General features: G+C 41.5%; 2 protein-coding genes across 6 annotated transcripts in view; one reads left to right on the top strand and one right to left on the bottom strand.

Moving 5' to 3' along the window:
- Window positions 1–4,575, bottom strand: part of WASHC4 (WASH complex subunit 4) — a 39,579-nt gene extending 35,004 nt beyond the window's left edge. For 4 of the 5 annotated variants that reach the window (XM_063395733.1, XM_063395734.1, XM_063395735.1 and 1 more), the window contains exons 1-2: window positions 4,378–4,575; window positions 380–519 (exon numbers count right to left, since the gene is read on the bottom strand). In XM_063395733.1, coding sequence (XP_063251803.1) covers window positions 380–519; window positions 4,378–4,438 — 201 coding nt within the window. In that variant the 5' untranslated portion in view covers window positions 4,439–4,575. The remainder of the gene's footprint in view (window positions 1–379; window positions 520–4,377) is intronic. The other variant, XM_063395737.1, reaches the window with a different exon arrangement.
- Window positions 4,576–12,803: 8,228 nt separating this feature from the next.
- ALDH1L2 (aldehyde dehydrogenase 1 family member L2) overlaps window positions 12,804–22,960 on the top strand; it is a 38,966-nt gene continuing 28,809 nt past the window's right edge. Inside the window, exons 1-3 of the mRNA XM_063395729.1 lie at window positions 12,804–13,406; window positions 19,148–19,289; window positions 21,162–21,396. Coding sequence (XP_063251799.1) covers window positions 13,251–13,406; window positions 19,148–19,289; window positions 21,162–21,396 — 533 coding nt within the window. The 5' untranslated portion in view covers window positions 12,804–13,250. The remainder of the gene's footprint in view (window positions 13,407–19,147; window positions 19,290–21,161; window positions 21,397–22,960) is intronic.

Genomic DNA, 22,960 nt, shown 5'->3' with positions numbered 1-22,960 from the left:
ACACACACAGTTCACTCTGCAGTTTTACAACCATTAGTGAGCTCTCCTGGAACCACAGCTCCCAGATAAAAACACTAACAGTCACAGGGAAGAAGTCTGCTGAAATCAGCCTTCCCAACGCATGAAGAATTAGAAATTCATTTAATTTCTGCTAGTATCCATAAGACTAGAAAATAATAGTATGAAAACTTCTCATATGATATGCACCAATTTTATTAATTACTTGATAATTAAAACAAGTATTGAAACAGTATTGGATAGGTTTCTCAAACACAAAATTTTAAGAGCACAAATGCATCAAGCTTTTACTTCTGAGGTTCTGAAGGAAAGGACAAACTAGGAAAGTAACAGTTGCAATGTATATTAAATATATGAAGACCTTTAAAGCAATGGGATCAAGACTGAAGTCCCAAACATCTCCAACAGAGTCATCCAAAGCATCTTCAATTCTCTTCAGCTGAGATGTATATTCCTCAAGAAATTTTCCATAATTCTTCAACTGCACTTCAGCATGAATTTCTGAGAATTGATAACATTTGTACGGTTTTACAGACAATTCAATGAACTGCAATATCAAAAAATGTTATTAAAAAACATTTAACCTGATGCTATTTAGCTTTAGTCCTGTATTCCTCATTTTGTGGTGGCATTTTTCCTTAATGCAGATTTAATACAAAGTTCTTATTTGTTTACAAATAATCCTGTAACTTAGTGTTGGTTTAAAAGAAATTCAAATACTACTTGAAGAGTATCAAACATCTAAGCAGTATGCAGAAAAAAAAAATTTAAAGGTACATGTGTTGTTAAACTAAGACTTTAACAATCACATAACATGTTGAGCAAAGAAACTGTAACCCAGCATGTGACCCTACCCATCAGCTGAACCAGTACATACGCATTTATTTAAGAACTTTGAGGCAGTGGGTCTAATCATTTCAGCCTCAGTTGAATCTCCAGCAATCCTCTTTCCACTTCTCCCTGGCTGGTCTCAGTGAGTTATTTGAGCATTCCACAGAAAGCTCACGGCTTTTAGTGGTTCCCTCCCACTTTCAAATTCACCCTTCTCAGGCAGAATTTTTCTTCTGCTGGGCACTGAAATGCACAGTTGTCTTGTTAGTGTCAGGGGCAAGTAGGTTCAAAGGGACAAATAGGTTCGAAGGCTAACATTCAGCTGGTCAAACACCAACAACAGTGGTCCTAATTAGCAAAGTAAATCTAAAGGCAAATGGTGCAAAAAACAGTTTCATGCTCTCTATCCTGACCTTTTTTTATCTTCTATATTAAGATACTCCCCACTCCTCCCCAAATTATACACCATTACTCACTTAGCTGCACAATCTAAACCACGGAGTAAATGATTACAAGTCAAGGCTTCTACACTCAGAAAGTACAACCCTTTTTCACGTGAAGACTAAAGTGTCTTCCCCATAATCAGATAACAAATCTAACAGCTTGTGATCTTCTGCTATTTGTTGAAAATAGGATTATCTAAAAAAAGTTAGAGAATGAAGGTCAGCTGAACAACTGAACTTTTCTTACACAAGAATTCAGCTGTCACGCAGCTTTATGTGTGCCCTTTTCACATTTCAGCAAGTAGACTGGCCTAGAAAGTTAAAAATAATATATTCTTTTATTCAACCTCTTACTCATCCTCATTGCAAACAACTGAGCCAAATGGTAGCTGATGGCTACTTCAGTGGAAGAGCACTGCTGAATCAATTATCATTGAAAAATTTCTTGCAGAAAGAAAATATCTGACTGAGAAACTGCACCAGGCAGAAAGGGAGGAAGGAATAAAGGCAAATTGATAAGGAAAAGATGAAAAGGACTACATACAGGGAGATTGAGACTGAGAAGGAGAAATGACTGCAGTGAAGACCTGAATTAATTTTAAGACAGTACTTTGAAAGTAGCAGCAATACCAACCATAAAGGCACACAGATTGCAAAGCCTACCCAAGGAGCATAGCACACTCTTCCACACTAATGGTATTAGTGCCACTGAGTTCTAGCAGTACCTGCAGCCCAGACAGTGCACAGGCATTGTCAAGATCAGGAGACTGAATTTCACACAGGGGAAGAAGCAAGTGAAGAAAACACTCTCCATCAGCAGCACTCCAGGCACTGATGTGTAGCCCTTAAATTGTACCACTGTACTATTCTACTCCATCAAATCCATCTCATCCTTCAGGTTTTGTCCAGTGCATCCTCTGTAAGCTCTGCTGCAGCAAAGCAGTAAGACACTGATAGATGCACAGCCCTGCTGAATGGATTTTAACCAGCTACCAAGTCAGCTTCAGTGCCTCACTGCTAGAAAATCTGAAGTGGGGGAGACATTGAAGAGTTATGCTCTGGTACTTCCCCAATCACATCTTCTCCCTTCACACAAAAGACAAATTAAGAACAAAAAAACTGAGTTACTGGGACTTCATAGGAAGAACAGAAAAAAATTTCAAAGTCATACAAGAGTAGGCAATTGGCACTGCTGTTCAAATCAGTTCCCTATGAAACAAAACCACTGAGCATTTCTCAAAGAAAAACCTCACAACAGCACTCTGCTAGAGATCCAAAGACTGTCACCTTTCCAGCAGACAAATGATTTGAGCAACACTACAGCTCACTAAATACTTCCAAATACTTAATTATTGATAGCCATCGATTCGCTACCTTGTACTGATCATCTATAAAATAAGACACAGGAATAATTTCTTGCTTTCTTAGTGAGACAACAGAGTGGAAGCTCTTAGCTAGTCACAGATAGGCAGAACTGCACAGATAAAAAATTACTTGGAGATAAGGAAAGCTTTCCAAGATGACTTTTCCTAAATAAACTGACTCACACAGAGGAAGAAAATGAAATCAAAAATCAGAAAGCAGGTATCATCCTTTTCTTCAGAGCAGCATATATACTTCACAAGGTATAATGTGTTTAGAATAGTCTGATTTAGTTTCTCCTCAGTGATAAAAACTAAAGCATAATAGTTAGAACAGTGCAAGAGAGCAACTCAGTAGCACAGATCCCTCAGCTTAATCTTAACTTCTTCCATAAAATCAGCACTATCAATATTCAATGAACTCATTGCAGCACGGTTTGCAAGTGCCATAGCCATACATATCTAGGACAGAGATGTGACTAGACTTACTCAGTACCTCATGTCCTCAGTTGAGAAAGTTGTAATTGCTAAATGACAGCGGTACAAAGTGAAAGTAGACAGCAAGAACAAAAAATGCCTTTCAAGTCACAGGATTTTTCTTTGGCTTTTCTCTAGAACGCTGTGTGCTGTTCTGGATGGAAGATCTGCCTGTTTCTTCACCCTCGAGATGGTGATAACAGGGCATATTAAGCCATGTAAATTTTCTGGAGTTGCACTTCATGTTATCGTCAAACTAGCAGGGCTCTGGCATTTTGAGTAAAAGCTACATTTTCCTTTCCACAACTAGAGAACTGATAAAAAGCTCTGCTCAGGACAGCTTCACCAGACTAAATGAAGATGGCATAAACAGTGTCATCCCTTGGGATAACATTATATGTGAAACAGTTGGTCCATGAGTGACATATTTTCACAGCAACACCTGGTAAAATTAATTTGGCGCAGTTCAATTTACAGTGTGTATTACAGTGTGACAACCATATAAGTTCCCTGATTAGGAACTAGGTCACCTCCACAGGCTGAGTAAAACGTGGATTTTGACAGGCACACGAACCCACCGTGAAAGACTTCAGCACTGCAAGATCTTATTCAATTATATTTTATAGGTGAAACTGCAAGTGACCGCCCCCCTCCCGTGACAGCCTTTACCAATGAAAGCTGAGTACAACTAACTGGTTACAACATATCTAGATGTGACTTCTCTGGATAACCAAGGAACCCACTGCAAAAATTCGTGTGCCACGAGAAGTGACAGGAAGGAAAGAAACACGCTTCTCATGGCAAGCCCGGCTCGTGCAAGAAAAGAGAGGGTGGCACAGGCAGCCCGGCCCTCCCCGAGGGAGCAAAGGATGAAGGGCTGGAAAAGCCGCTCTCCCCACCCCAAAACAACCCCGACAGCTACGGAGAGGTGGTGGGAGCAAAGAAGGGCACGGCGGCCCCGCAGGCCCGACCGCAGGGCTCAGCGCCGGGCTGGCGACAGGGGCGCGGGGCAGGGTCCGCGGGGGACCCGGGGAGGACGAGCCCGTCCAGCTCCCGCCACTGCTTCCCCCTCCCTCCCTCCCTCCCTTCCTTCCTCCCTTCCTTCCTCCCTTCCGCTCCCGGCGGGGATGCCGCGGGCGCTCCGGGGGCAGCAGGGTCCGCTCAGCCCGCGCCTGCCCCCGCTCCGGGCAGCTCCCGCCGCACCCCTCGGCCCGGCCCCGCCCGGCCCGCCCTCCGCGGGCGCTCACTCTGCGAGCCGTCGTCGAGGCGGTCGAACTCCCAGTCCGGGGACAGCGTCTCCAGCGCCATCGCCGCCGACCCCGGCAGCGGCCGCCCCTGACTCAGGCGCACGGGACTTCCTGCCCGCGCCCGCGCCGCACGCCGGGAAATGGAGGCGGAGGGGAGCCGGGGCTCCGGGGGAGGAGGCGGGACAGCGCTGGCGCCGCTCCGCCGCCCCTCCCCGCTTCCCTCCCTGCCTCCGCCCGCCGCACCGGGGGTCGGCGCCCTCAGCGCTGCCGCGGAGCAGAGAGCGCGGGGAGGCCCCGCGGGCGGGAGGCGCTCCCCGCTGTCCGCGGCCGGGCAGGGAGATCGCTGCCCCCGCCCTTTCCTCCGAGCCCCGGCAGCTTGAGCCGGTCATGCGGGGTGAGGCAGGGCCGGCCTCCGAGGCACCGGGGCTTTGGGAGCTTTCCTGCTTGGCGCTGGCGCTGGGCACCCCAGCCCAGTCCCTGTGACACCGAGTCCGCAGCTCTGGCAGGCTGCTGGCGGGGGGAAGCTCTGCCGGCTGAAGCGTGCCGGGCCCCGCAGCCGCCCAGCGCTCCCCCGTGCTGGTGCCGGAGGAAGGACGCGGTGCGAGGAACCGACCCTGCGTGGGACGGTCTGGAGCTCGGGCACAGCCGCAACGCAGCCGCTGATCATCCCCCTGTCAGCTGTGGGCACAGGGGCCAGGAGATACATGCCTACGTGCCACTTAAATTTTCTTTTTTCCCCAGGGCCCTAAGGGGTGTAAAATCGGAATAAAAATAGAAGTTCCTGGGATAGGGAGAGAAGGAGCCGTTCAGGGCCGTTAACAGCGACCACAGCAATTTCATTAGCTCAGCAGAATCTGTAGCATTAGCAGAAAAGGAAATGGTTTTCAAAGGCGGTATCACCAGGAGCATCAGCAGTGTCAGTGGGGAAAGAGCAACAAAAATAGCAACCCAGATGAGAGATGTATCAGCAAGTGCAGGGCCATCCGTAAATGCTGACTTGATAATGCAGCAATTCTGAAAATAGCACCTGCTTTCTGGTTGCTTTATGATTAAAAGGAAGCATCCTTTGGAATCTGTTGATTTTAACGTTTCTGGGGATGAAAAGTGTAGTTGGTTGAAAGATCACGTTTATTGATGAGTTTTTTCTTATTTAAAGTGCATTCTAAGAGGCCACCCTGGGAAAGAAGAGATCAAATTTAGCTTTGTGTGAAATGAAATAAACAATGCTTGAAATAAGTTGTTTGTTTCGTTGGGTTTTTTTTACTGGAGAGAACTCTGATTGGGAACATGTCAAATAATCAGGATGTAAATATGTCAATACATCTCCTCCGCTCATTGGCGCTTATGCAAACTGAAGATGTTTGCATTGGGTTTTAATGGAACTAAAAGTTTAATTGTGCAGGACATTGACAGCTGGCAGCGAACACAAGTATCTCTGAGGAAATGATGAATATCACACAAAATGAAAACACAACTCATCCTAGATTTTAAGGATTTTGTTCTGTCTGTGCAGCTTTAATTGAACTCAGTGTAGCTGCTATACATTTATTCAAAGCCAATGTATGTCTTCCAATTTTGAAAAATGAAACAAAAAAAGAGTAGTTTTCTTTACAAACTCTCTTTGAAACAAGTGCTGTTCCTTTCAGCCGTGTAAGACTGCCCATGAACAGAGGCTTTCAGACTGCTCAAAAAGTAGTTATCAGGCCTTTTGCTCTCTGTCTCAACAAAAGGTGTCCTTAATTCTGCAGGATGCTACAAGGGAGAAACCTGCAGAACTGGCACTTGGTAGGGCACTCACTTCCCACATTTAAACTGAATTTGTAAAGTAAATATTACGGGGTTGCTTATTGTAAAATCGAGAGATTAAAACTGGATGCAAGGTAATCCAACTGGGTGGTCTGTGCAGTGGCCACTCCAAAGGGCACGCTGTGATCCCCACAGCATAAGTGATGTAGCCCTTATTTTAAATACAGAAAAAGAAAATAATTTCAAAATAAAACATTGAAATACAACATTTTTTAATGGAGGAGGAGGCTCCATAACTGAAAAAAAAATCCCAATTACACTCAGTTAATTACACCGGTTAAATTTATGCTGCCATTTATTCAAATGACTGATAATTGGCTTTTCCTTTGGCTCCCTAGGTGGCAGTGTTTTGTTGCTCATACTGAAGTTACTTCGGTCACTTGTAGATTCTGCTAGAATTTCTGTTTTCTCTGAAAATCGGATTTAGACTGTATTTTGAAGCTCACTGGCAGTGCAACTGGCTTGGATTTGATTGACAAATTTGCTGGGCTGTCTTACCAGTGAATGGCTTTATGCTGTTCACTCATGTGAAATTTCTGACATTTAATAAACATAATTTCTAAAAGTTGAGTGACACAGCTTTCATTGGTACCAGGATGCTTTTATGTGGTACAAACTCATAGGAATTGCTAAGATTGCTCAAATATCTGTTAGAATCTTCAGGAAATAGAGTAATAAGAAAGGTCTTTAGACTTTGTTTAATAGACAGTGATTTCTAAGCTGACCATTACTGAACACAGACATAACCGATAAAGCAATCATTTCTTTTGGTCAGGCCAAAATGATCATGAAATTAAATTTCACAATGGACTTTCACAGGAACTGACTGAAATGTTAACACAAATATGTTCCAGCTGAAATTACTTGTTACGCTTGAATACAGAAAGGGTACATGAGAGAATAAAGTACAAAACACAGCAGAATTAATATGGTACTATGACTGTTTTATTTATGAAGTGGTTATGGATTCATAAATCAACAGGGGCCTGATTCCATGAGGTATTAAAAATCCTTTCTCCTTTGAAATAATCCCAATTAGAAATATCATACTACAATGGACAATACAGTTGCCTGGTATTTTAAACAGTATTTTTCTGATATTTGAAACTATATGATACAGAAGCCATTTTTTTTAAACAAAAAAAAAAGGGTAGAAAAGCACCCAGAGCAGATATTGCTTCTTGTGTATACATGCAAAGCTCCACCAAGACTGACAGTTCGTAATTACTAGAATTGTAATTGCTTAGAGGAGAAAGAATTTGACTTGCTGTATGTGCAGAAACCCAACTGTCTCTATGTTCCTTGTCTGTGGAATGTTTGATGCTTTGCTCTGAACATTTTAAATAAAATAAAGATCTTGCTCAAGACTTTTGCAGAATTCCCAGAAAGGATTTATTGTCTGAGATCTTCTCTTTGCAGCTCCACTCCACTAAGATAGCGATAATTTTTGCAGATGTAGTTTCTACTCTACATGGAATCCAAGAGACTTTCATTTATCCATATGAGTAAGGCATCTGCACATGAGAGTTCTTACCGCTTGTTAAACTGGTGAAATAATCTCCTTTCCTCATCAAATATATGTCTACTTTTGGTTAGTCTGGAAAAATGAAATGTCAAATATAAGGTTTTAAATGTTTCAGGTCTAGTTAAGACCCTCTGAGGAAAAAAAATAATACAAGTTTTAAATATAAGTGTTGCAGAGATAAAGACAAAGTAACTTCCCCATAAAATCTTGCTTCAACAAGTGGAAAAAGAGAAAATGTTTTTATCGTATGAAATTTTAGTTGAAACTTGTCATGCAATTAACATACTTAGTGAACAACGATACAAAGCCATACTTTATTTTTTTAATTACTCGACCTTTAAAACTGGATGAACTCTAAAGTACTCCTGAGGAATTTGAGTCTGAACTATGACCAAACCTTTAATCATCATGAATAGCCCCATCAAGGCTGATTTTCAACAACAAAAAGCCTATGCAGAGCTAATTTAGTTGATTACTGAGTCCCAGGGCACGATTTTCAAAAGAAAGCAAATCCTGGAAGATTCCAAGCAGTTTCCCAAGCACTTCAGTATGTGCACGCTGTGTGGAACAGTCTTTCCTTAGTGATCTTGCCAAGTCTTAATGATGTCTTCAAAGGCACTGAGTAGCTTCTGCTTCACAGAAATCTCCAAAGATTTAAAATATTCAGCTGCAATAAGTCATATATTTGTTCTGTACATTTCTGCACATGCAAACACATTTTACAGATTTTTGCTATTGTACATTTAACTCCTGAATAGCTTTTGTAAACATATCTTCCTATGAGTTTTTGCCATTTGTTGACATACATCTCTTGGAAATTTGATAACACAAAGGAAAACATCCATGCTTACTATGGGTCATTCCAAGGTTTTTTTCCAAAGCTGAACTTTGGCTTTATGAAAAAAGGATCACGACAAGAAGGAAAAAAAAACAAAAAAAGGAAGCTTGATGTATAAAATGTGCTCCAAACAAAGTAAGCACTGGTGCTAGGATTTTTTTCCCCAGATGAACAAGAAATTACGAATTTGCAAGGTACTTCTCTGACTGGGGAACAAAAATTAATGGGTGATACTTTGTGTCACTTTTTCCAAAAACATAAAGCCCAGAGGAATGCACTGTAACTGTTACGATATTTAACACTGATGTTGGAGTTTACCAGGTCATACAAGACCTATCTCAAAGAGGTCAGCCTAATAATTTTCTGGATACCAAAAATCTTGATTGTAACTATTTGCACTTGAAATTCTACATAGACAATTTGTTAAGTGGTTGTTAAAACCACTTCATTTTTATGAATTCACCACTCTGATGGTGTGAAGCTGGTGGTACGAAGATACCATCCTTATCTGTGTTTTAGCACACCTTCATGGCCATTCATGTCCCTGCCTCTCGTACTGCTATGAAATCTAAAATAAATCCCACATCTTCCTTCCCAGCTCTTCTTTATATAGCTCTTCTTATATGCTGACAACAGACACCTCCTCTTGTGATTTTTCCCTTTTGTCATCTAACATTTTAGTAGTCTGTGTAGTAAATAGAGGTTTGTTATTGTCTAACTAGCTTCGGAATTGTGTTTGGAGATGAAGGTGTGCCAACTAAGTAAACCTTGGTGATTTGCACTTGCACTGTTGTACTGTCTACGTTGTGTGTGTACAGGGAATAGAGCCACAGATTATTACAAATTGCTTACCCAGGAAAATCAGGCATTTTGCCATAAGCTTGTGTGTTAGTGGTTGAATGCCAAGTGTAGTGTTCTAGTTGGAGAGGATTTTGGATCATGAACCAAGATTTGAAGTTCTGTGAACTTCAGCAATGCTTTAATCCAGTTCCAAACCTTGCATTATAGGACCATTTTGATGCCAGCTGTTATAGTAGAAGCTGACTGCACCCTCTTGTATGGAATTTATGCAGCTTCCATCAAGTCATGGGAATACTACACACACACTGATTTCTCCTACTGTCAGAGGCAGTGTTATCATTCCTTTAGTGACGACTGTCAATACTTCTTGTTTGAGCAGGTCGTGGGTTTGCTCAGCTGCAAACTGAGCTGCTCATGAGCCTGTATAATCCTTGTATTGCTACAACATGACCTATCAAACTGGGCAGTTAATCTTTCTGAAAGAAACTCCCAATTCAAAAAGGAAAACAAGATATTAACAACAGGCATTTCAGACCAGCAACTCATGTACATAAATGATGCATTTTAGTTCAACAAAATTATGAGTTTTAATTGTTTTATTGTACAATTTAAAGAGGGAGTATTTTAAAGAAATTTAGCAATGAAATTTTCTAGATTTTCTGTGAGATAATTGGAAGATATGAGGCTGCATACCCATGGAAGCAGCCAATAACCATATTGTAAGAATAAGCCACAAAGCAAAATCTTTAACTTTCTTGATGAAATCTGGAGTTACTGTACTCCATTCTTTCTGAACGCATAGTACAACAGATACAGAGAAGGAACAACTTATGTATTGTCTCACTTTGTTAATAAAACTTTTTGATTAATTTTACTTGTTTCCTTTTTTAATACTTCAGAGCAAAGAAAGTCACTAACTCCCTTGGCTGATTATTCCATAATCTAATAAATCACCTGTTGGAGGTTTCTTTTCTTTTGTTCCTTCTTACCTATAGAATTTTTCCTGTAAGTCGCTAAGAAACACTGACTACTGGGCACTTATGGGTACTTAAAACAAAGAAGTGGCCAAGCTCAGGGGGAAGGAGGACATCTGGTTGCATCTCACTCGTTCTGAGGAGTTTCTCTCTGCGGGTCAGAGCTACTGCTGCTTGGGGAAAGGAGTTTGCTGCCACTGCCATACCGCAGGCGGAGCTTCTGCTTCTTCTTCTGTGGGGTGAGCCTCTGCTCATGAGAGCAGCCACTGAACTGGGACCTTATTTTCACCCACCTCACTAAAATAAGGGCCTATCATCATCTGTTTGCCTGCCCGGATCCTGAGCTCGCCTCTCCCTGCCCTGCTCAGACCTGGGAGCCACTGTCCGACCCCACCCCTTCCTCGGCCCTGCTGAGCTTCTCTGCGCTGTAGCCTTGTACCTCCTGCCCTGCTGGGACATCCCGCGGTTCCAGCCACAGCTCTGGAGCTCCTGATACATCTCATCCACCAGCCCAGGATTCCTGCTCATCCCTGATGTTCCAGCTTGGTGCTCCTCAGAGTCCTGCAGGGGCACCGGGATCGACGGCCCCAGGGTTTTGTGAAGCAAAGCCTCTCCGCCATCACTTCCCATCTCGGCCGAGAAGGCCGTCACGGGGTTCCTGGTTCTGTTTGTTATTAATACCAGAGTTGTTGTTGTTTGGTTGCCTTGTTACACACACTAGTAAAGAACTGTTATACCTATCCTCATCTCTTTGCCTGAGAACCCCTTAATTTCAAAATCACAATAATTCAGAGGGATGGGGTTTACATTCTCCATTCCAAGGGAGGCTCCTGCCTTCCCCAGCAGACACCAGTCTTTCAAACCAAGACATCACCACACACTCCACATGACACCATCATGAGGAGAATTTTCACTGAAGCGGACAAGTGCTCCTTGAAATCTCTTTGTCACCCCATAGAAAAGAAATTATAGGAACAGACTAGTGGTTTTTCTTTGTGGAACTTTCTTTGAACAATGGAAGTGCAGTGGTTTATTTTAATTAAAAAGGTTTTCTTTTAAATTTCTGTTAATTCCACTCAGTGCCACCTATTTATGGGACCACCAAGAGTCTTGAATAAAGAACAGGATAGAATTTTGCTGATAGAATAGGACTAAATCAGGGAATGAATAATGATATTATATCATTATTGTCATAAAGCAAGCCCTTGTGTAACTTTACTCTGTGGGGGGATTGTGTTGTGCCAACCTGACTTGCTTGGGGACTGGCACAATTTACCTCTTGCAGCACCTGTCCTTCCTGTGCCCCCTGAAAAGGGATGAAACAGCAGTACTGCAGCAGTCCTTATTCTAATGGTACTTCTCAACATTTGAAATACCCTGAGGAAGAGGTTAGGGGGCTGGGAGTTGAACCCTGCTGATTACTATTGCAGTTCTTCTTCAGGAAAGCATAAAAAAGTCTCATTGAGATACAGATGTTTGCATGTCTACTCTATATTCAACAGTAGCAAGGTGAGTGCAGGTCATAACTTTGGCTTAATCATTGCCTCTGACCTCTCTGACATAGTTCACAACTTGGCTATAAGAATTTTTTTTTCCATTTTTGTCTTCCATGTTTTCCTGACAGGAACATCATGTATTTCAGTTTGTTACATACCCACGTTCTTCGCGTTGCTGGGGTTTAAACCTGACCTAATTTGCAATGATGCTTATATTACTGCCATGCTGTCTACTCTTGCTTTTGCCATTCCTGTCCTTTTTTGTATAATTTTCACTTGCCTGCTGGTCTTTTTAGCACCTTGAATTTGTATTTTCAATATCTGCACCTCTGACAAAATTTTGTTTTAGCTTCCAAATAATATTGAAATTGAAACACTTTTATAAATAAAACTCAAGAGGCAGATTTTTAAGAAATTAAGTAGAATGAGCTGCTTTAATAATACTTGGCAAAGGTGGTGATACATATTTCCAGTAAGTTATTAGTGTTTTTTAACCCCATTACTGGCATGTAATTAATAAAAAATTAATGCTGATAATTCACGATCTTTGACTGCCACAGCAGAGTCAAGGGGATGTCTCGCCAACAGCCTCAGTAGGGAGGGCAAAGGTGAAGGTGAGGGGTTCTGACCCCCAGGCTGTTTTGTGCCCCCAAACCGTAAATGGCCAGAGCATGCTGGGGACACTTCACACACCTTAGACCTCAAAATGCCACCTGAGTGCCCAGGGTGGCCGTGACTGCACGAAAGACAGGGAGTTACTGGGGAATGCAGTGGAGAGCCATAAAGATGGTGAGGAGTCTGGAGTCTGGAGCATTTCTCTTAGAAGAGCTGTGGTCTGTTTCAGTCTAGAGAAGGCTAAGAGGGATCTCATTGATGCCTCCAAGTACCTCTCAGATGGGTGCTTACCGGGACTCTTTTCGGTGGTGCTCAGCAACGCGCAGCAATGACCATAAAGTAAATCACAAGAAGTTTCACCTCAGCATGAGGAAGAACTTCTGTACTGAGGGTGGCGGAGCACTCGAACAGGCTGCCCAGGGAGTCTCGCTCCATGGAGACATTCAAAACTCATCTGGACGCGTTCCTGTGTGACCTGCTGTAGGTGACCCTGCCTTGGCAGGGGGGCTGTACTGGGTGATCTCCAGAGGACCCTTCCAAACCTAACGATTCTGTGATTCTGTCACTCCCGTGCTGGCGGGCCGGGAGCCTCCCACGCCACCCCGCTGGTCCCTGGGGCCCCGCGGCAGCAAGCGGGAGAGCTCAGCCGCCGCGCTGGGATCGGGGGCCAGCGGCAATCTCCTGGCTCCCCTTCCCTCCCCTCCCCGCACGGCCCCGGCCCCCGCCGTTCCCCGGCGCCGAGGCGCGGCGGGCGCGGCAGGTGCGGGCGGCCCCGCTGCCCCGGGGGCCGCGGCCCGGGCGGGGTTGCGCCGCCGCGGATGCAGGCGCTGGCCCGGCGCCAGCGGCATCGGCGCGGGTTGCATCAGACGAGGCGCTCCGCCGCGGCCGCGGAGCCGGCGCGGTGTTGGCCGGGCGGCCGCAAGATGCTGCGGACAGCCCCCCGGCTGCTGCGGACCGTCTGCACCACGGCTGCGGTGAGTAGAGCGGGCCGGCCCCGCGGACCTGGCTCCCCCCGTGCTGTGCCGTGCCGAGCTCGGGAGCGAACCGGCCGGGGGGCAGCCAGGGGCCGAGCAAGGAGCGGGATGGCGGGAGCGGGTATTTTCCAGGATGTGATGCGTATTGTCTCTGCCGAGCATTTAGCAAAGCGCTTAAAGGCACGGCAGGGTCGGGAAAGGGCTCGGTGTGGGTGCAGGGGCTGCGTCTTGCCCGCCTGTTCGGCGAGCGGGATCGCAGCCATCATCTGGGCGCTGCATCTTGCAGGGATGTGCCTGGGAGCTGCGGGGAAGAGGCACCAGCGGTGCCGTGATAGTGCCGCGTAATTGTGTGTCGGGAACAATGTGATGCGGCCGTTCTCTGCCTCCCTCATGCTGGATTTACCCTGAGAGAAGCCGAAGGCTGACATCTCAGTTAGAAGGGACCGTGCCCATTCCCAGTGTCAGAGAGAAGCCCCCCGCTCTGGCCTGTTCCGTTTGTGACCTTCTCATCGCCGGGTCATAGCTCTTGGTCTAAGTTGATGGTCTAAATTCCTCTACACCCCATGTTTTAGTCTTTTACAGCTCTGAGCATTTGTTTCAAGTCATTTTCTTTATGTCTTGTTACATACATGGACTGCAGAACTCCTGCAAGTAACCACTCCCCAAAAGCCTTGTCCACTCCGAATTGCCCAGCTGTGTAGGTCTGGCAAGTTGAATGAGGCTTGGGGGATTTTTTTCTTTGCTAGAGACTGTTCATTGTTTCGTGTTTGGCTGCTCAGTTTCCTGTGAGGACAGCAATCCTCCCAAGGTATCTGCACGGAAGGCGTTAGAACAAGAGATTTAACACAAACCTTTTGGAAATGCAACCAGCAGTGCCAAAAAAAAGAGGGAGAATGAATGAACGGTGGGAACACATTGCCCTGGATGTGTATGTAGATGGGGGCGGGGCTCTACTATAGGTTTCTGTTTGCAGGCACTTAAATTTAGCACATGTAGGGGGATCTCAATAGAAATAAAGTTGCAGTGCTGCTTTTCAAAAGAGGCATCTTTCTATGATAATTTTTAAAAGATATAACATTCATGTATTTTTAGCTTTAACTAAATTCCTATGCAAACTAAGTAAAATATTGTAATCTTTTTGATAATAAGGTTTTCACCCAGAGCAGCAGTTACTAGATCTTAATTTTCAGGGAATTTAATTAGAAGCTGATAATCGATTGAAGTTTAGATAGACATACAAAAGAGGCAGTAACAGAAAATTATTTTTATCCAAAAAATGAGTATTCTCCTGTAGAGAGATTTTGTAACTTTAGACTCTTCTTAGAGAAGAGAAGGTAGATGTTGGACTTATCTCCCATTTCTAGGAACTAGAAGTTTACAGGATACTTACCAGCATTTGTCAGGCTGCAATCTATGCAGTACTTAATTCTATTTGTTAGTTTTATTTCTGTTTAAGTGTTTTGGAGGAAAAAGAGAACCAGAATGGAATCAAACATTAAAATACTGTATAACTTTTAATGAGCTACTTTAAAATAAATTCCAATATGGTATAAGTCGATCATACGGACAGAATTTTTAAATACAGAAGTTAAATCTGTGCTTTTGTATTGAGGTGGCAAAAAAGGTGAACTTTCATGGATTAAAATGTTTATTCAATGTTTAGCGTTCAAGATAAGACTGCTTGTACAAACACTTCTCAGATTTTATGCTTCTACCTTTATCTTATTTCCTTCATTCAAATCATGAGTACTTGGGTGAAGAAAACATAATCACTGTTAATCTGTGTTACGTTATAAACAAAATAAAAGGTTAAAGAAGAAATTAGAAGTTCGCACAGTGAAAACAACAGAATTAAAGTAGAGTGAAAACTAATTTTCTAAAATCTTTCATTTTGGCAATGCTGTCATAATAATTACATTATTCTATGATTAGTCATAAAAGAAAGGCCAGATCTCCCTAAGCCACCTGACCTGCATTGTTTACTATAACTTGGAATTGGTTAATCTTACAAAAGTGTAGCAAAAGTCCACTCTGATGCTACATGACCATTAACCCTCACATGCATTGTTCGTGCATGCTACATGTTCATGGTCAGCTAGGCAGCTGCAAAGGAAGTCTAAAATAATAACATCACTGTCAAAAACAAAAAAAAATTTTAATCTCTGTGTATGTTAGTGATAATTGTGGAGCATCCATCTAGCACATTTTCAAAACCAAGACTGTTTTGTTGTTCTTTAGCAAAATTCCTTTCTAAAGTTTTGTGATGAATGCTAGCGATGGAACACTGGCCAAAATGTGCCATTTCTGTAAGACAGAAAACACCAAACTGTTTTTCTTCTTTGTATCATCTTATAGAACTTGCCATTTTAATTGTGTGTTATGTCCACATTATAGTCTTCTACAGAAATTTGCCACTTCCCCAGGTCTGACTCATTTTAGGTAAAAATACTTAAGGACAGTTTCCAAAAGAAGATATGGATGGCTATAACATTTCATGCAGTTGTTCCACTGTAATTTTTCAAATAAAAAATGAAGGACTGAACATGTGGTCTGAGCATGCAAGCCCTTCCACACAGATTTCTTTCCTTTTTTTTTTTTACTCAGTAGAAATCCTATGCATGACTTGTGGGTTTGTCTCCTGCTTTCTACTGATGGCAGTGAATATTTATGCACAACCAGTCTAATCAGATGTCATGCAATGCTTTTGTACCAGTCAGTGGAGAGAGAACTCAAGAATCACTGGCCACAGTTACCAGATCCATCCTGCAAGTGAAACCAGTCCCCATTTGAGTTACTTTCTGTAAGTGTGAGACAGCAAAGCTGATTTACTGCCAGACTAATGTTTTTGTGCACTACAGACTTTCCCACTCTGCAGTCTTCTCAGTCTTGCCAGTGTCAGGTTGGGTTTGGTGGGGTTTTTTTATTTATTCATTTGGGGACTGTGTTGTCTGTTGTCTGTTCTCATCATGTCTTAATTCAGTTCCACAACTAGCACAAATTAAATGTGTAACTTTACTGAAAGTATGCTGATTTACAGCAACGCATGATTTGGAACTGGAACTGCTATGCCATTCCATATGGGAATCAAATTATTCACAGGGAAACATGAACGGAAAGTTTAGGAATAAAGGGTGCATATGTTATTAATACTTTGTGAACAAACTCTGTGAAAAAGTAACTCTTTAACTGGTGATAAATTTGGACTTAAAGTTACAAGAAGATTCTCTAAGTATCAGAAAAGCAGTAGAGTACAGCAGTGAATACTTTAAAAGTGCTTTGAAAAGGAGGTTGGGTAGATTTAGAAAAGCAATCATATGACATGATTGTTTGTGATGGTAGAGGAGAAGATTTATTAGCTAAGAAGATCCCTTCCAGTCTTGTGTTCTTACTGAGAGATGCTAACGAAAGAACAGGAGTAGAATTCTCATCTGGAATATTTTTGATGTTTATTCAATATACTAGTTGGGCACTAGTTAGCACAGTACAGTAATCAGAGTATTTCATACCATGTTAAACATGTTCGGTGATCCAGCTGGTTAATCTTTCTCCAATTTGCCTGCTATAGATAAAATTCTTGGGAAAATCTAATAATTGTTTTTTGTAGTGCAGCAACATTTCTGCTGTGAAGGTACAGACACTCATCGTAAAGCATTGATAATGAGCACTACCTGCCTCTCTTTGGTCTTGCTGGATAAGGACTGCAAGGATAAGATGTCATTCAGAACAAGGCCTTGTCTTTGTTAACAACAAAATCGTGGACTATTTGAGGTATAGCTGCCAGCAGTGCAATGTTAATTAGTAACATTATCATCACCAGTGTCACAGACATTTCTTACCAGCAATAGTAACAGTCTGATTTTGCAAGGGCCTGAGTTATGCCCACCTTTGTATTTTCCTGCTTGTTTCTACTGCAGTGGCACTAGTGCTGAGTAATGCTGCAATACAGGACAGTTTTACTATGCAGTTTCATTCTCAGGGAAAATATTGTCTCCTTTACAAATAATTATTTCCTATTGTTTTATATAAAAAAATAAAAGCACACTTCAATATTCCTGTAATATTCATACCAATTCATAACTCCCTTTTCTAAAGCCACCTGTACAACAAAAATGTAACCTGAAACCAGTGAAATACATCCATAGCATGTCAGCTGTGAAGTGAATTGCAGTGGATTGTGGTTTTGAGTAACCTGTTTTTCAGGACATTTCTCTTTGTCATATGATCTGATGGGAGGTACAGACCATTTGTTATCCAATCAATAATCCACTCAGTTAAAGTATCCTCATGTCCCAGCACCCTAAGAAGGGGAAGAGGGGGGAGGAGATAAACATACAAGTGCCAACTTACAAGCAAAACAAATGTCTGTGGTTAAGACATTCATACAGTGCTTTGATTCCTCTGATGGGTCATAAGGAAAAAATGGAAGTCAAAGTCCAGTTGTGAAAAATGAAGTTAAGAACAAAGGTGGGGAGAGTGTGGGTTTATTTCCTACCTTTCATTCAGGCCTCCTAAGAGGAGGGATCTTGATGATGGTTTGAGTCTAGGAATAGTTAGTGCCACATTCAGCTTTGAGGAAGGTAAGTTTTCTGGTTATTCTGTGCAGACCTCATCTTTTTAACAGGTCTGATAGCCCATTTGTTTTTCAAAGGTTTCCGGTTTTCATTTTCCAAAAGCTGACTAAAAATGCAAAGACAGTGCATATAGAGACAGTTCCACCCTTCTGCCTTGTTTCCATGCTCGTTCCTGCTCCCCCGCTGGCCCTACGTTAGGACTCATGGCAGTGCTATAAATTAGACTAGTGAATAGATCCAGCTAAGAATAAACCACGTTTTTTCATGTTAATGCCTGCTTAGTTCAGTACCCTAATGCAGTTCTTGCAGCTACAGAAGTACCAGTTCTGGGATAAAGGAGGTGTTAGAGGTGAGGGACTGGAGGTAGGGTGGCAGAGGAGCACAACTGTCCCATAAATCTCAAAGGACTCTGAAGGAAAAAAGTCGTTTTCTCAGAAAACAGTCATTTGAAAAATGTAGCATTATCTGATATTATGATATTATTGTAGTGTTGTGATTCTATCTGTCATAAATTTAAAAAAAAAAGTAGAGGTGGTTACTTGTACCTGCTCAGCCTGAAGAAGCTTAAATCACATGTCTAGTGTACTGGGATCTAAATGCAGAAGGCAGTGGAGGTCCAGCAAGGGAACCTCTCCTCTAGCACCTTTATTTGCTTGTAGGAGGATCAAATGGATGATCATCACTTTTAACTTTTCAGGAACAATGTAAGTTTGCCTTCTTTAGTCTATACATGTTAAGCACAAATAATACACCTCTCTTTAATTACAATGGATTTAGAAGGCATGTTCCAGGCACATAAATTATGCCTAGACGAAGTGTTTTATGTATGTTTCAAAAAATATATTTTCATTTCTGACTATGGACAAGATCAGGGAGCTTCTCATAAGAAGCAGTGGGTCTGTCTAATGAAAATTATAAAAAAGCCATATAAACATCAGTGACAGTATCAGATGATACTTTCATGTGAAGTATATTCTCTCTGAATTGTATGTTGCTGTCATTAATCTCAAAAAATTGATTATTATTCCTTCAAAGGTGATTAGGTTAGAAAAGACTATTCCATTAGAAGTCAAACTAAAAATTGACAAAGAAAGAGCAAAACAGAAATGTAAGCAACAACATATTTTCTTTGCATCCTAGAACATGTTTTGTTTTAATTCTTTTTACCAGGTTTATCAGCATAAGCTAAAGCTAGCCCTTATAGGTCAAAGTATTTTTGGACAAGAAGTATATAACAAGCTGAGAAAAGAGGGATATAAAGTTGTGGGCGTATTCACCGTGCCTGACAAGAATGGACAAGCTGATCCTTTGGGTAAGTGTAGCCTGAATCCAAATGTTAAAATTACAGGTGTACATAACAAATTTGCCTTTTCATGAGAAGGTTATATCTATATCGGAATGACTTGAATATATTGCCTTTGTTCCACTAAATCCAGTACAAGGACTATGCTTTAACAAACACCAGTCCTAGGAACAGTTTAACCAGTTTGTCAGTACTTTAAAAAAGCACCTTTTAAAGTAGTTTCTAAACATAGAGGGATGTGTATTAAGATATTGGAAAACCAAAATTAGTCTGGATATCTTATTAGAATGTACACCCTAGAGGTAATCGTTCTGAACTAGATCTGTATCTACAGCAAATAGCTGCTGAGCCAGTATTCAAGTGTAAATGTCTGTCACCTGCTTCACTGTGCTGACTGGGACACTCAGGGCATGGAGCCAAGATTGTTATCCCTGGCTTTCTGCCCTTTTTGACAAGCTTGTATATGACAGTGTGCCTGCAGAGCCTATTTCTCTTCCACCTGGACTACAGGAAACACATTAGAAAGGTTGGAGGAGGCTTTGCTCTCCCTTTTTCCATTGTTGAGGTGCATAAGAATTTTCGAGGCTTACCAAAGAAAGAAGTTTTGCTTATTCAGAATTGTACTCATTGCACTCAGAACTCAGCATGGTAAAGAAGCTAATTTGGAACCACCTGAATTGTCACTTTTTTTGGTTTTTGTTTCAGTGACACAAAGACAATGAGTTAACACGATTAGCAAATAGAAGTGCCAGAATGGAATGTACCTTTATGGATAATCTGAAATCAAAACTACATTCCATGAGCTGTTTCAATTCTCTCTTCATTTTTGTTGGGTGTTGTTTTGTGTTTTGTTTTGTATTCATTTGTTTGTGGGTGTTTTTTGTGTTTCTTTATGTGTGTTTTTATTTTGTGAGGTTTTTTGTTTGGTTTTCTTTTGATTGTTGGTTTGGGTTTTTTTGGGTTTTTTTTGTCTGGTCCTGACATGTTTTTACAGAACTTTCATGAGGGAAGAATCAAACATAAATTTTGCTTACTGATGCTGTGGTGTTCACAGACTAGCATGTAATTCTCAACTCTACCTCATTAAAAGATTTAATCATATTTTGGAAGAATTAGAGAAGGCAACTATCAGCTTAGAAAATGAAAAATTGACTATCCATGTCTGATTGGATTACATTATATAATTTTTATGTACAATGTAGCATAATTTGTTTACAGTATATAAATTATTCTTGTAGAGTTATTACACTAACAAATGTAACTAACCAATTCTTCCAACCTTTCAATCGTATATTTATTGTAACTGAAACTGTAGGATTAGTTTAGTCCAATCTCTCCTGATTGCAGGGGGGGAAAAAAGGGAAATTAAATTATTAGATAATTTCACTTCCTTTTACTTCCAGATGACTCAAAAGCTTAAGTCTCAAGTGTTTTCTAAACACTCTGTGCTCTTAGACAGCTACAGTCTTTGTTTCAAAAAGTAACTTCAGTACACACCAACATGCGTGGAATGATATTTAAATAAGTATTTACTTAAGACTTAAATCAAGAGGCTAAAGATGCTCTGGCTCAAGCCCAAGATCCAATTTCACAGACAAAAAAGAGAAAGTAAAGTATGAATACTTGTCTTTTCTTCTTTCATTAGTACTTACTAGGCAAGTCATAAGAGAGAACTGAAAGCTGGGATTGACATAAGCTGCTGGAATGAGAATCAAAGACAGAATGAATAAAATATATCCAAGCACAAAGGTTTTTAAACAGCATACAGAAAGGTTCTGTAGTCACATACTTGATGATCTGCTTGAGTTGTCACCAATATATCTCTGATTTCAGCTTGAATTTTGAACACGAAATGAACAAAATACTGTTCTTGCCCCTCAGCACTGGCAGCGGAGAAGGACGGCACTCCTGTTTTTAAGTTCCCCAAATGGAGAGCTAAAGGCAAGCCTATCCAGGAAGTAGTTGCAGCCTACAAATCAGTTGGAGCAGAGTTAAATGTCCTTCCGTTCTGTACACAGTTTATCCCCATGGATGTTATTGACTGCCCAAAACATGGCTCTATTATTTACCATCCATCCATCCTACCACGCCACCGAGGAGCTTCTGCAATCAACTGGTGAGTTCTACATGTTTGTCACGTTAGAATATTGGTCTGCACCCATGAGTCTTGTAAATGCTGCAGTTCTGTTGACTTGCAACTGCTCTGAAGGAACTTCTCTGGAGCAGCTGACTATTTGGTACATGAACTGCACTTCATACCTAGGATTCATTATTATTCCCAATGCGAGTTCAGCTGTTACTCTGGGAAGATCAGTGGTGTGATCTGTACATTCGTATATTTTACTCACATGCACAAATCGACAGTCTGGAGTTTCCATAAGCAGGACACTGCCCTTGTGGCCCATCCCCACAAACACCAGATAACTGTCACAGGAGGGTTTGATACAGACCCTAAGGTTTCACAGAATGGAAGAGGCAAGAGAGAAGAGAACCCACAAGAATAAAACATTATCTCACAATGCACAGGGCAGGTTCAAATTGTCACCCTGAAAGAACTACACTGCAATAATGGCCACAGCAGACCCAGATCTGGCACTCTTGTGACAACAGAAATTACATTATCACTGTGTCTAAACGCAATAAGAAATTATCTAAATATGAAGAATCAATTTTAAAAGAATCTTACAGGCAGCGTGGTGATTTTCTGAATCCACAGTGTTGTGGATTCAAAGCAAAAGCATACTTAGTTTTGTTTTGTTAGTTTTAATCCTTTGCTACAAAAAAGTACTAAGCTGAAATACTTAAACAGAGATGTTAAGGAGACTATTAGAGAGGTAAAGATTTCAAAAAGTGCCAGTTGTGTCCAAGTGTGTAAAGTAAAATAGCATAAACTCAGTGGAAAATGAGAGTGAGACAGTCCAGAAAAGAAATAAAGAACCAACTGTTTAAGGCACAAAATGTAACAACAAAAATTCCTCCAAATATGTTAAAGGTGAGAGGTATGTAAGTGATAGAGGTGTCTGATTTAACAACAGTATTTATCAAAGAGAAGACCACAGTAGGAAATCTGTATTGGTATTCAGAATGCAGGAACTTAAGATGCTACTATCCCACAGTCCTTCTTAGTGTAGAATAAGTCAAAACAATTCCCTTGAGCTGAACTGTGAGTAGAAGGCATTTTAGTGAACTGATGAAGGAATAAGAATCTCTCTGTCAGGACCAGAGGACTTCAGCAAATTTGAAGCTGCAGATTTGAGATGACCTGCAATACTCCTGTTTCTTAAGATTATGTTGATGCAGGTGACCGGGAAATAGCAAAAGCAATATCAGTTTTAAAAACACTGAAAGAGAAAGCCAGGAAACTTTAGATCAATGACTCTGATTTCAATCTGTAATAAGGAATACTATTTCTGTGCAAATGAGTAAATGTGATAATGTGAGAGTAAGAAAATGAGAGGTCAAATTCAGAGTTAAAAACCATAACACAATGCACACAAGAGGACACCCCCCCAACTATATGTAATCAGTATTAAAGTTAATTGTTGTTACTTAAAAAAGACACCGTGAAAGGGCCCATTCATTCAAGAGCTGGACTCAGTGGTCCTTGTGGGTCCCTTCCAACTCAGAATATTCTGTGATTCTGTGATCTTAAATATTGTCTGCATCTCAGCTGGAACATG

The sequence above is a fragment of the Prinia subflava genome, chromosome 4, assembly GCF_021018805.1.
Source record: "Prinia subflava isolate CZ2003 ecotype Zambia chromosome 4, Cam_Psub_1.2, whole genome shotgun sequence".
Taxonomy (NCBI): Eukaryota; Metazoa; Chordata; class Aves; order Passeriformes; family Cisticolidae; genus Prinia; species Prinia subflava.
The sequence above is the reverse complement of the archived record's forward strand: the minus strand, read 5'-3'. Positions and strand labels throughout refer to the sequence as shown.